At 38.0% G+C, this 12,270-nt stretch overlaps 1 protein-coding gene across 1 annotated transcript in view; it reads right to left on the bottom strand.

The window, feature by feature from the left end:
• Positions 1-11,066, bottom strand: part of si:dkeyp-77h1.4 (uncharacterized) — a 22,769-nt gene extending 11,703 nt beyond the window's left edge. Inside the window, exons 1-4 of the mRNA XM_055163912.1 lie at positions 11,021-11,066; positions 10,125-10,406; positions 2,801-2,933; positions 1,191-1,366 (exon numbers count right to left, since the gene is read on the bottom strand). Of these exons, the coding sequence (XP_055019887.1) occupies positions 1,191-1,366; positions 2,801-2,933; positions 10,125-10,406; positions 11,021-11,066 (637 nt within the window). The remainder of the gene's footprint in view (positions 1-1,190; positions 1,367-2,800; positions 2,934-10,124; positions 10,407-11,020) is intronic.
• Between the last annotated feature and the right edge of the window lie 1,204 nt (positions 11,067-12,270).

The following is a 12,270-nucleotide window of genomic DNA, read 5'->3' as shown; positions in this document are numbered from 1 at the left end:
TTGGACATACGACCTCATTTCCTAGTGAGCCAGAGTGTTGGAGACATGTGGAGACAGTTGTGTAAATATTCCATCCAGTCCTTGTATTTGCAGAGTTCACTGGTGCTAGGCTAGTGCATGTCAATGTCTTACCCACTCCACAAAACACCCAAAGAAAATCTATTATTGCGCCAGACTGTCGATGTGAATGTCTGTGTCGATAGAATAATTTCAGAAGTAAAACCAACCTTGCATTTGAAGGATTTATGTCTGAGCAGAAGCAGTGAGTTGTACTTCCTGATAAAAAGCTTGGCAGCGACGGACTGATATACGAGAAAATAGTCCCTCAACATACGACGATTCATGCGACGCAAGGTTAGTTTTATTTCAAACGTTATTCTATCAACACAGACATTTACATCGACAGTCTGATGTAATAATAGATTTGCTTCGGGTGTTTTGTGGAGTGGGTAAGACTGTTTTTAGTGGCAGGATAACTATGGCCATTGACATGCACTAGTCTAGCACCAGCGACCTCTGCAAATACAACGACTGGATGGAATATTTTAAAAAGTGTCTCCACACGTTTCCAACACTCTGGCTCACTAGGAAATGAGGTCATATGTCCAAAATTCTAAACTGTCCCTTTAAAAACAGTTATGGTCCCTTTAAGTTTTTTTTATATTGCACCCAATTCGCTCATGTTTGTCTGAATATTTAGGTATTCCCTTTCACATAAGTTGAAAAGGCTTAATTCCACTGGGTATCATCATTAGGTTGTGGGAAGCTCTTTGTAGGTGAAAAGCTCCACGGTTAAAAGCTCATAAAAGTTTACTTTGTGTACAGTGTCTCCATTAAAGTAAATCCTGTGATACCCGAAATTGATTCTTGTGAGCTTTATGTCATTTTATAATACCGTTATCTCATCAGAAACAGACCTGGAGTTGTGTTTTGTTTCATTCACACATGTTTGAGTAATCCTGATTTATTAGTCTGTCTACATCTCTAAAGCTCAATATACTCCGTTCCACCATGAAGCGGTAGTTTTAAAGTTAAGAACTATCTTTAATTCAGTGACAATGGGCAATTCCAGGGCTGAAATCATCCAAATGATTTTACTGAAGGTGTATGGAGTTTAAAAACACAGTGGAGCACTTCCTGTATTACCATATGACATCACAAGGTGGTGTTTTCAGTTTGAGAGCACTCACCTCGCACATTGAGACACATCTTGGTCATGATCTCTCCTTTGGCTCCTCTGATGGTGTAGCTGCCCTCGTCTGCCCCGGTCACTGTTCTGAGCGTAAGCATTTTCTCCCCGATGATGATTCGGTCGTGGTATCCGTCTCTGGGCGTCCCTGAGGCGGCCAGCAACACCAGGGCCGGTCTGAAGGGAAGAGACAGGCGTTTTACTTCAGATCTTTTGACTGTAACTTTAGACACACAATTTTAATTATTTTAGATGTATTTCATTTATAGAACAGAACAAAGTTGCGTTTTACTCATACATTATATAAAAGAAGCAACAATAATTAGGACATGGCCTCTTTGCAGTGACATTATGCTTGGTGTGTTCTACATAGAGTAGAAGAGAAATAGAATAGAAAGCCTTTATTGTCATTATACAATAGTATAATGAAATTCAGAGCTGCTCTGTCAAAGTGCAAGAATAATAAATAAAAAACAAATTAACAGTTCTCATTAAGTATGGCGACAGTTTTGGGGAAGAAGCTGTCCCTGAGTCTGTTGGTCCAGGCTGGAATTGACCTGAGGCGCCTGCCAGAATAATACGTGTATCTCTATGTTAGAATGTTCTGCAGTTAATGTGATGACACACTGCACACATTAGCAAACAGAGAAAAAAAAAGATTTAAGATTGTCTGAAAACTCAAGAAGAAATACAAAATGGATTTTAAAACACATTTTCAGGAACCTGTGATCTGTACGAGCGTTCAGGGTCCTGTTAATTAATTAATTTTTAAATTAAATACATTTATAAAACGCCTATCAAAACACCCAAAGTGCTTTACAGTTTATTATTCTTTCACTCCACACTGAGTAGCAGTAAACTACTATAGTAGCCACAGCTGCCCTGGGGCAGACTCATGGAAGCAAGGAAGCTAATCTGCGCCATCTGCTCCTCTGACCAACACCAACACTCACACACACACACACACCACTCTCATACTCAGCAATGTGGGTGAAGTGTCTTGCCTAAGGACACAATGACAGTTTTAGCCACTGGCGCCCCCCTGTGGCACCAGATGTTCCCAGTGGTCTCCCGTCCAAGTACTACAGAGACCCCGCTCTGCTTTGCTTCTAAGATCTGGCAAGATCAGGCTTTGACAAGCCGGTGCGGCCACCATAGAGTGACAAACTGAAAAACTGTTGGCTAATGCTCTCTTGTGACTGTTATTTGAGAGCGACTTGTTTAACTGCACGAATCAGCTCCAGCTACATCAGTTCTCCAGAGCTGAGCCTGCAGTTAGTATCACACTCCCCAGGGAACATTGATGACATCAGCTGCAAAGTATCAATAATCCATACTATTATTGACTTATCCTCCAATTTCTAAACTGAATTTATTTGGGAGGCTCAGAATTGATCGGATGGATTGTAATTTGCATAAGAAGGAACCATTTGTAAATCAGTCATCTCTAAACTGACATGTGAGCTGTGCAGGACTGAAAACTCAGATTACTATAGTTACTAATATGCATAATTAATTGTAAACAGTATTTTATTATGCTCATGATTAGCAATTTATTTAAAAGGCAAAATATATTCGCTTAACCTATATTGCAGTCTAGTTTTGACTCACTTGGAGGTCTGGTTGGCTTCCACAGAGATGGGCCTGTACTCCACGGTGAGGGTGGGAGCAGGAGGAGAAGGGGGCAGGTCCAGAGGAATATGGTAATTGTCTCCATACTTAACCGTCTGCTCGTTTGAACAATCTGAAGGAACAACAGGAAGTAAACAGGATTAATTACTGCAATAAGACCTCTGACCCCAATGAAATTACGGCACAAATCAATACAAAGAAGAAACATTAAGAGCTCTGGATGCTGTAAAGTTAAAGGCAAATGCATCACAGAAATTGGAGGATTTGGAAAAAAAGATTACAAAAATTAAAACACAAGAATTTGTTAAATGAAAATCAAATGAGTTTAGAAAAACATCCACTAGGAGTCACAGTAGTTTTGACATTTGATGGGTTTCGATTACAAGAGCGGAAAAATATTTGCGAGAAGAACAAGTTGTTTTTTAAATTATTATTATTTTAGTGCCATTTTGACCCAGATTTTTAGCAGAAGTAGTAGTTTATTCTGTCATTTTGCAGCACTACAAAACAAAAGAAAACAAAACATAGACTAAAAACCCCATAGATCATGACCGAAAGTGTTTAGGCTGAAGTAAAAAGTACTTAGAAATGCCTTACCCTAAATTAAAATATGAAAATAATCAATTGTCTTCAAGTGGCACTTTTAATATTGATGAAGATGACGAAGACTAGAAAAATGCATACAGCAGCTACATTCAAATTCAGCAATAACCAGATGTACCTCGGATCATCTTATTAAATTATCGATACTACCTTAAATTTGATTAAAAGTCAAACCATTTCTAGTAAGATAAAAATCAATAAAAAAACTGAAGTTACTACTCAGATATTATATCAGTTCATGCCATTTTAAATCACATAGATATTTTCTGTTTTCATACCATACCAATTTCATTTATAAAGCACTTTAAAAAGGACAACAGAATATAACTTTTAACAAAATACAATAATCAGGATAAAAACTAAACACAAAAACATAAAGCAGCACCCACAACAAATACAAAACAACAAAAAAGCTCCCCCATTTCCTCTCGACCACACACACTGACACAAATTTGGTTAAATAAAACAAAATTAATGTGGTAGTCCAACATAAACACACCGCTTGGCCCCCTTATATTATTTATAGTTGAAGTTCCTTTTCTCTCTCTTTCCTATTTTTTTCCCTCTCATTTTTAAATAAACATTTTTAGTCTCTGTACTTAAACTAATATTATTTTCACTATCATTATTTCCTTTCATCATCTTTTACTATTTATTATAAACTTAAAGCATCATTTTAAAGGCATTTCCTTTTTTTTTTTTACCCCCCATTTTTAAATAAACATTTTTAGTCTCTATACCTACACTAATATTATTTTGACCATCATCTTATTTTTACTTTAAAAACTTTACAGCTGGCCAAAGTGCTGTACAAAAACACAAGATAGACAAGGACAATCGCAGTACAACAAAATACACAATACAAACACAATACACAAAAAAATAAAGATACTCAACAACAAGAAACGTACATGTCACTTGTTAAAAGCCAGTGAAATAAGGTACGTTTTGAGAGAGGAACGGCTCCATAGCTCTAATCCGCTTTATATAACACTGTCTATTGAGTTTTCAGCTCCACTAGTTCTAATCAAAATAATAAATAATAAAATAACTACACGTCAGAGTAAGTCCCTGTCTGCTCAAGTACTTATAATACTAAATGGATACAGAGCAGCAGCAGTAGTAGTAGAAGAAGAAGCCTGGTACTGCAGTCACCTTTATCAGGGTTTTTCATGCATAGCTCTGCAGCTCTGCACCATCAGCTTTCTCTCTCTTTCTCTCTAATGCAAATCTATGTCTAATCACCTCGCTACAGACACACTGCTGAGAGCCACATTTAACATTCAACGCTTTCTGGATATAACCTGTGATTACGGCGGAAAAGAAGACTCCTATACATGCGCTTCTGTTGCCTAATTTGGTATTTTTTTATACATTTATTTATTTACTTATTTTGAACATAACATAACAATAAAAAAGACTCTAGATAAAAAAGTAGGTGCTGGAAGAGGAAAAAAACCCAAAAGGACCTTATGAATACATTAAAAATTTAACATTATTGCTGTGCATAAAAAAAATATATATATATATATATATAAAGTTACATTTAAACACCATGGATTAAATTCATTCGATTCAAACATGGATTAAAACAATGAAACATCCACAATTGTAAGATTATCAAACATTACCATGAAATATCAAACATTTCCTCAAACTCTTTTTAAACAACGCCTCTGATCTGCCGTCACTAACCAGATGTGAAAACTGCTCCAAAATTTCCAGCCTCTGTATCGTAGCAAAACTGACCTCTTTATGTAACACATTTTGGAACATGAAAATCATGATTTTGACGAGTTTTGTATCTATGAAATCTCTGCACTGGTTTTAAAATAAAATGTGATTCAAAAGGGGTTGTACTAAATTTGTCTTAAAAAATTTGCAGAACTAGTTCATTTCAAACGGTTTGCAGTGATCCAAAGTTAAGCCTTCCAAGCATTCTAATTCAAGGCATCTCCAGAATCCATGTATCATTCGTTTTTCAATATAAAACCAAAAATAAGAAAATAAAAAAACAACTGTTTTCTTAATTATTTGTCTCCAAAACCAAAATGAAAAAATGAATAATAATTTGTTTTTTCAGTTTTCGATTTTGTGTTTAAATGAAGAATGGAAAAAAACGGATAACAGCTGTTTCCCGTTTAAGTGACTTCTGTGACTGCGATGACGGACTTTTGCACTGCATACGGACTGAATCAGGACTGATCCAGTCTGGTCGTGGTCTGGTCCTGGTCTTGTCCTGGTCTGGTCCCGGTCTGGTCCTGGTCTGGTCTCGGTCTCAGTCCCCGTTGTGGTCCTGGTCTGGTCCCCGTCTCAGTCCCGGTCTGGTCTCAGTCTCAGTCTCGGTCTGGTCCCGGTCTCAGTCCTGGTGGTCTCAGTCTCAGTCTGGTCCCGGTCTGGTTCCGGTCTCAGTCCTGGTCTGGTTCCGGTCTGTTCCCGGACCTGGATCAGTCCTGGTTCAGTCCGTATGCGGTGCAGAAATCATCGCAGTCACGGAAGTCATGTAAACGGGAAACGGTCGCTATCCGTTTTTTCCATTCTTCATTTTAAACACAAAATCGAAAACTGAAAAAACGAATCATTATCCGTTTTTTCATTTTGGTTTTGGAGACAAATAATGAAGAAAACTGTTGTTTTTTCATTTTCTTATTTTTGGTTTTATATTGAAAAACGAAGTAACGAACGACACACGGATTCTCCAGGTTTGACTACCCCAAATTTAAGACTTTTTTAAGACCTTTTTGAGACCACTTAAATGAAAATTAAGACCAACATCGCATCCAACACCGGATCCAATTCTTATAATGACCCACCAACCACCGGTACTTTATCTAGAATCTAAGAGCCACTGTGGAAAAAAAACCTACACTTCCCCATGATCCATCCAACATCTTCCTCCACTCTACTGATTGTTTTCCCTTCCTCCATTTAACATCGCACTGCAGCCCGGTTGAGTATACAAAAAAAAAGCCTAATGAAATTTAAGACCTTCGTGAAAAAAAATAAGACTTGTACAACATAATTTAAGATTTTTTAAGGCCTTAATTTAGGGACATGAAATTTAAGACCCCGTGGCTACCCTGTAATCGTGCACCATGCTGAGTTTCTAAATGTTTTTCACAACTTTCAGAGACCAGTGCAGTTTTGCTGTCAACAACTAGCATGCTAATCGTGAAGCTTCCTAATTCTCTGACAATAAAACACTATAATCAAACGCAGACAGTACACAGCCATGTTATTTTGACCTCAAGAACAGCTTATACAATAAATCTGTACTCGGGCAAGACAAATTTGCACAAACACAACATGGAAAAAAAACAGGGCCTTCAGCTGGTTGATAATCCCAAATCCTCTCCTGATACTTTTTCTTATCTGACACAGACTAGGCCTACAAGCTTGCTACTGACAGTTATATGAAAATGATGTGTGGAGTGCAGTAGCATGAGAGCAGCCAACAGCCGAGCCTCAATGACGTTCATCAAGAGGTGAATGAGTTCTTTCATGGACACATTTTGACCTTAACGCAGCAGACAGCATCAGCAAATCGATTATATTTCATAGGATGAGTCACAAACACAGTTAAACATCTTCTTTTTTCCTCTCACTTAATTTATTTGAGTGTCTAGACTTTATATGAATTAGCAGACTACCGGGTGTTTGTGTTTATACGTGCAGGATGGAGCTGTTGAATAGTTATAGTAGGGTTTGTGTTTGATCTGGGCTTTTCCTTATTCCTTATTGAATAGAATTTGTAAGTACGATGTTCAGGTCAAGTATCCGCTTGCTTTCAGATTCAGTTTTCGACGCTGTAACATCAACCTTTCCAGAGACTAGAGATCGAAATTAGGATGTTTTGCTATAACCTGGTACAAAGCATTTTTTTTTCAGACCAAGAGTTTGTTTTTCATACCTGACAGTTTCGAATGCTCACTTGTGGTCTTCCTCAGAGAATTTAGAATTTATTTATTTGGAGGATAAGCCCCTTGAGATGTCTTGCCATTTTGTTTTCGAGGGGGTCCACACAACAACACAGATGCAGTAGGGCAGACAGTAGGATACGAAAATTCAAAAAAGCATCAAAACAACAAAATCAACACAACCACACACACACACACTTGACTCTTTGACATATAATAAAAAAGTTTGAGGGGAAAAAAAAAAAAAAAAAACAGAGTTCAAAGATAATCACAACAAGATGAACAACAAAAGTGATCACGTGATGTTGCTGTGACGTGTCCGGTCAGCTGAATTATACATGTTTTGGCGCCGGGATGGAGCAAACATCATTGGGACAGAGGAAAATAAACATCCCCGCTGGATTAAAGAGGCCATCGAAATACGGAAACGTGCCCACAGGACGATAAACCGGGATGAGGGGGCTTTTTTACTCTCACACACCTGGGAATCTGGGATACTGTCCTGAGAAAGTCGGACTGCAGATGGCGCTCTCGTCCTGCCTCCACCGGTAGGAAGACAGCGCCAAAACCTGTATAAATCAGCTGACCGGACACGTCACAGCAACATCACGTGACTCTGAGGAAGACCGCAGTGAGCAGTCGAAACTGTCAGGTATGAATACAAACTCTTGGTCTGTAAAAAGAACCTAATAACATAAAATATCGGAAGACCAGATGAATCTCATTGGACTGGTACAAGGCATTTTTCCTTCTTTGGTCAATGTTGCACTGTACACTGTCCCTGTATAAATAAACACATACCACGCCGTTCCATATATAGATATTTATACTGGTTGAAATGGGAAAGTATTATAAGAGGTGTACCCCAGGGATCAGTACTGGATCATTAAATCTATGTGTCCAAAAGTGATGCTTTTTGTGCCACCAATGAAACATACTGGCTTTTTCAACACCGTATATGTCTCTCTAGACCAGGAGTCTCCAACCTTTTTCCTCAGTTGAGACACTTTTACAAAACGAAAATGCCAAAGAGTTACTACTTTTAGCAATCACAAAAAATTGAATAGAAGAGTCACGGTACAGTTAGATGCCTATAAAACATAAACTCTTATCCATTTATTAGCAGGGATGTAACAATAACCGAAATATCGTGATATTGTATCGTCAAAGTTCTCACAATAATATCCTGGACCATCAAAACATCGAATTCCAAGTCTCTTTGCTTAAATTAAGAGTTATGGTGCAGCAATAGCTTAAAAAAAAAAAAAGACAAAGGGAACTACATAGACCATGATCCTTTGCTCCATTTCAGTGCAGACTAGAAGAAGAAATAACAGTTCTAAACACTTTTAAGTCTTTGGATTAAGTCTGGTCAAGGCATTTTAAGAGGAAAAAATAGCATATTAACAGTTTTGTTTGCCTCCACAAAATATCTTAATAAATATCGTACAGTGAGATGTATATCGTGAAAATATTGTACTGTGAGACTTGGAAATCATTACACCCCTATTTATTAGTATACAAAGTTAGGCATCGAAATGGTACAATGGTAATAGGCATTCAATCAATCAAATTTTACTTCATTCAGCACAATACATATAATTCAGTAATCCCTTGGCGAGCTAATTGAAAGGGGGCGGAGAGCGACTGGTAGCTTCCGAGGTACAGGTTGGAGACCCCTGCTCTAGACTCTGAGGACTCTGATGGACAAGAGCTAAAACAAAGGCAGACACAGCATTGATTCGTCTCCTGCTTCTCTCAGGGAAACTCCTCTCTCTTGCTGAACATACTAATATCAATTAATATCAGGGTAAAAGGTTGGTGATATGTAAAATTTGTTTGTGATTTAAATAGAACTAATCCTTACATAAACTACCCATAAAAGCTATTTTCTTTCACACCTGTGTAAGTTTTGACCAGAGGTGAGACCAAGTCGTTGTTTTGCAAGTCTCAAGTAAGTCTCAAGTTTTTGACCTCAAGTCCGAGTCAAGTCCCAAGTCAAATACAGGCAAGTCCAAGTCGAGTCTCGAGTCACTGGCCCATAAGTCCAAGTCAAGTCCAAGTCGTCTGCTTTGAGCTTCAAGTCATTTCAAGTCTTTAAACCAAAATACCAAATATAGCTTAGATTCTTGCAATTTATATGCATTTTAAACTAAATTGTTCTTAAAAAGTCATGGTATATTTATATAAGAGTTGTAGAAATGCAAATTTTAATTTTTAAATGTCTGAATGAGAATCATTATGGTTGGAACATTAAGAATTCAGATTTAAGAGTGCTTCTCAAGTCTTCTCAAGTCACAGGCCTCAAGTTCGAGTCAAGTCCCAAGTCATTGACCTTCAAGTCCAAGTCGAGCCCTAAGTCTTAGTCCATTTTGTCAAGTCAAGTCTCAAGTCCTAAAAATAGTGACTCAAGTCAGACTCGAGTCCAAGTCACAACTTGCAAGTCCCCATCTCTGGTTTTGACAAGGAAAAATATGCAAAACTAATGTGGCAAAGACAAAAAGGAAAGAAAAGATTAAAGAATGAATTATGTTATTTTAAAATTCTCTAAAAAAAACATTGAGGAACACATGTCGGCAATTATTTTTGATGATCAGACTTCTTTTGTGCGTGAAATCTAATTATTGGGGTTTCTGATTATTCTAGTTATCTGATTTATACTGGCCATGTAAATACTGTATATTTGTATGTATTTTTAGTTTAGTTTTTTGATTTTGATTTTTACTTCAGCAATAACTATTACTCCTGTTACTATTATATCTACCCAGTGTGAATTGTCTTACCTCTCACTATCAGAGTAATGTGTTTGGCTTCCTCTGGTTTCTCTGGATCTTTCACAGTGTAGAGCCCCTCGTCCGCCTCCGTCACTGACTCGATGATCAGGTAATTAAGGCGGCTGTTCAGCTGGGCCCTCTCGCTCACAGACTTCCCTCCGCGCATCAAAGGCTCGTCCGAGGTTTGGGTGCGCGGGGCTGTCCTGTTTCGGAACGTCACCTCCACATTCAGAGAGCGCAGCAAAATGTGGAAGTCCTCCCCATAGAAGAGAGTCACAGTTTCCTCAGACGCTACAGGAAAAAGATGTACACTGTTAGCTGCATAACTTTCTTTTTTCAAGGTTTTTAGGGAAATACAAAAATAAACTGCCTATGTTAATAAGATGACAGGGGCGGTTTGTGTTTTTTGGCTGTAAAAAATCTCTGATTGGCCGAGGACAGAGCCAATGACAGATGGAGCAAGGTCTGGAGAGTGGAACACAATGAGACTCTTTGGCCAATAGCAATTATGAAGCTGGCAATATCAAACATGATTTGTGATTAGATGTCAAATTTTAATTACAGGAGCATGTTTTAATATAATTTGCTTTTTACAAAATGCAGTGAATGTTAAATAGGCTAAGAGAGCTGAATTTATGAATCTACTGGTGCATGTGTTTACTTGCTACTTGCTAGAGGGTATAAGAACTACTATGTGCATGTGTATGTGACAAACAATTTTTTGCTTCATGGGGCCATAAAATCCAATGACTAATCTTGTAAAATTTGTAAAACTAGAGAAAAAACAGCAAAAAATACTTACATTGTAAAGGGACAGACAGTGCTGTAAAACAAAATAGGATTTATATAGGTTATTGTAACATTTGACAAATAATCCAGAAATAGATCTAATAAATTGACTTTACCTGTTGAAAGGAGAACACTGAGCACAATCCCACAGACGGCCCTCATCCTGATGCTGGTTCAGACTGAAATACAAACAGAGGAAACAGATCAATGGAAATGCCATTGTACTTTTATGACAGGGTAATCTGGGAAAGTGAAATCCATTTAAAATAACGTTCAGCACTTGTTTTTAAAGGTGCAGAATGTTTTTTTTTTCTTTTTACTTTAGCGGTGAAACCTGCCACCTGCTCATCCCCATGGAAATGTTGCTGCTTTGTCTAAAATGTTCCACAGTATGGCATTAAACATATCTATTTCCATGGAGACAAGCAAGTGACTATAGGTCAGGTTGTTGGTCAGACCTGTGGAGGTGCAGCAGTAAAAACAGATGTAATTAGTTTAATGCTGTACTGTGGAAAATTCCAGGCAACTTACTCCACAAAGGCCCCATCCACACTAGTGCGTATTAGAGTCGATTTTGTTGCGGATGCAGTGTTCATCCACACTAATACGATAGAAAACGGCTCCAGAGATGGAATGATCTCGTGCCACCAGCTCCCACGAATTCATCTGAGTATAGATCTGATCCGGCACTGTGTGGACACCTGAAAACGTTGATAAGCTGACATAGGAGCTCGAGTTGCGTCCTTATTGGACCACGTCACTGTGACTTGAACCTTCCTGATTGGCTGAGTTCCTGACATCAGTCATGTGACACTATTGTGGAAAACAGTTTAAACAAACCATAGACAAATGGGAAACAGCGTAGCTAGAACTACTTGCACAGAACAGACTCACCATTAGCAGAACACCCCTCTGTCACAGAAAGAACACATATTTTATACAGAAGCTGAACCACATCAGGGCACAGGGGGCAAGCTCTTTTTGAAGCGCTTAGTTTATGCAAATTAACCATGTGGTTTTAAGTTTCATTTCTGTAAAACGTAAATAAATAGATGGATAGGGAAGGCTTGCGGACACAGAAAGGACGTGTCTGGACGCAAATTGTTTCTGATACAGTGATACGGCAATACAGTGATTCGTTTCACTGTAAACATAACAAAAGACAAGCGAACCCTCCATCAAAAAAGTTACACAATGCACCTTTAAATAATGCCTTGATTCTTGATTAAATATAATGTATTTTTTAATGTGTGGTTTATTAGAACTCTTTTTTTGTGGTGGCCATATTGGAGTGTCATAAACAATGAGTCATTATGCTAAATATAAAACACTGAGAGTGAGATCACTTTGTCTTTAGTTGCATCAT

The sequence above is a fragment of the Boleophthalmus pectinirostris genome, unplaced genomic scaffold (genome assembly GCF_026225935.1).
Source record: "Boleophthalmus pectinirostris isolate CB_2022bp ecotype Guang Dong unplaced genomic scaffold, ASM2622593v1 HiC_scaffold_6, whole genome shotgun sequence".
Classification (NCBI taxonomy): Eukaryota; Metazoa; Chordata; class Actinopteri; order Gobiiformes; family Gobiidae; genus Boleophthalmus; species Boleophthalmus pectinirostris.
The sequence above is the reverse complement of the archived record's forward strand: the minus strand, read 5'-3'. Positions and strand labels throughout refer to the sequence as shown.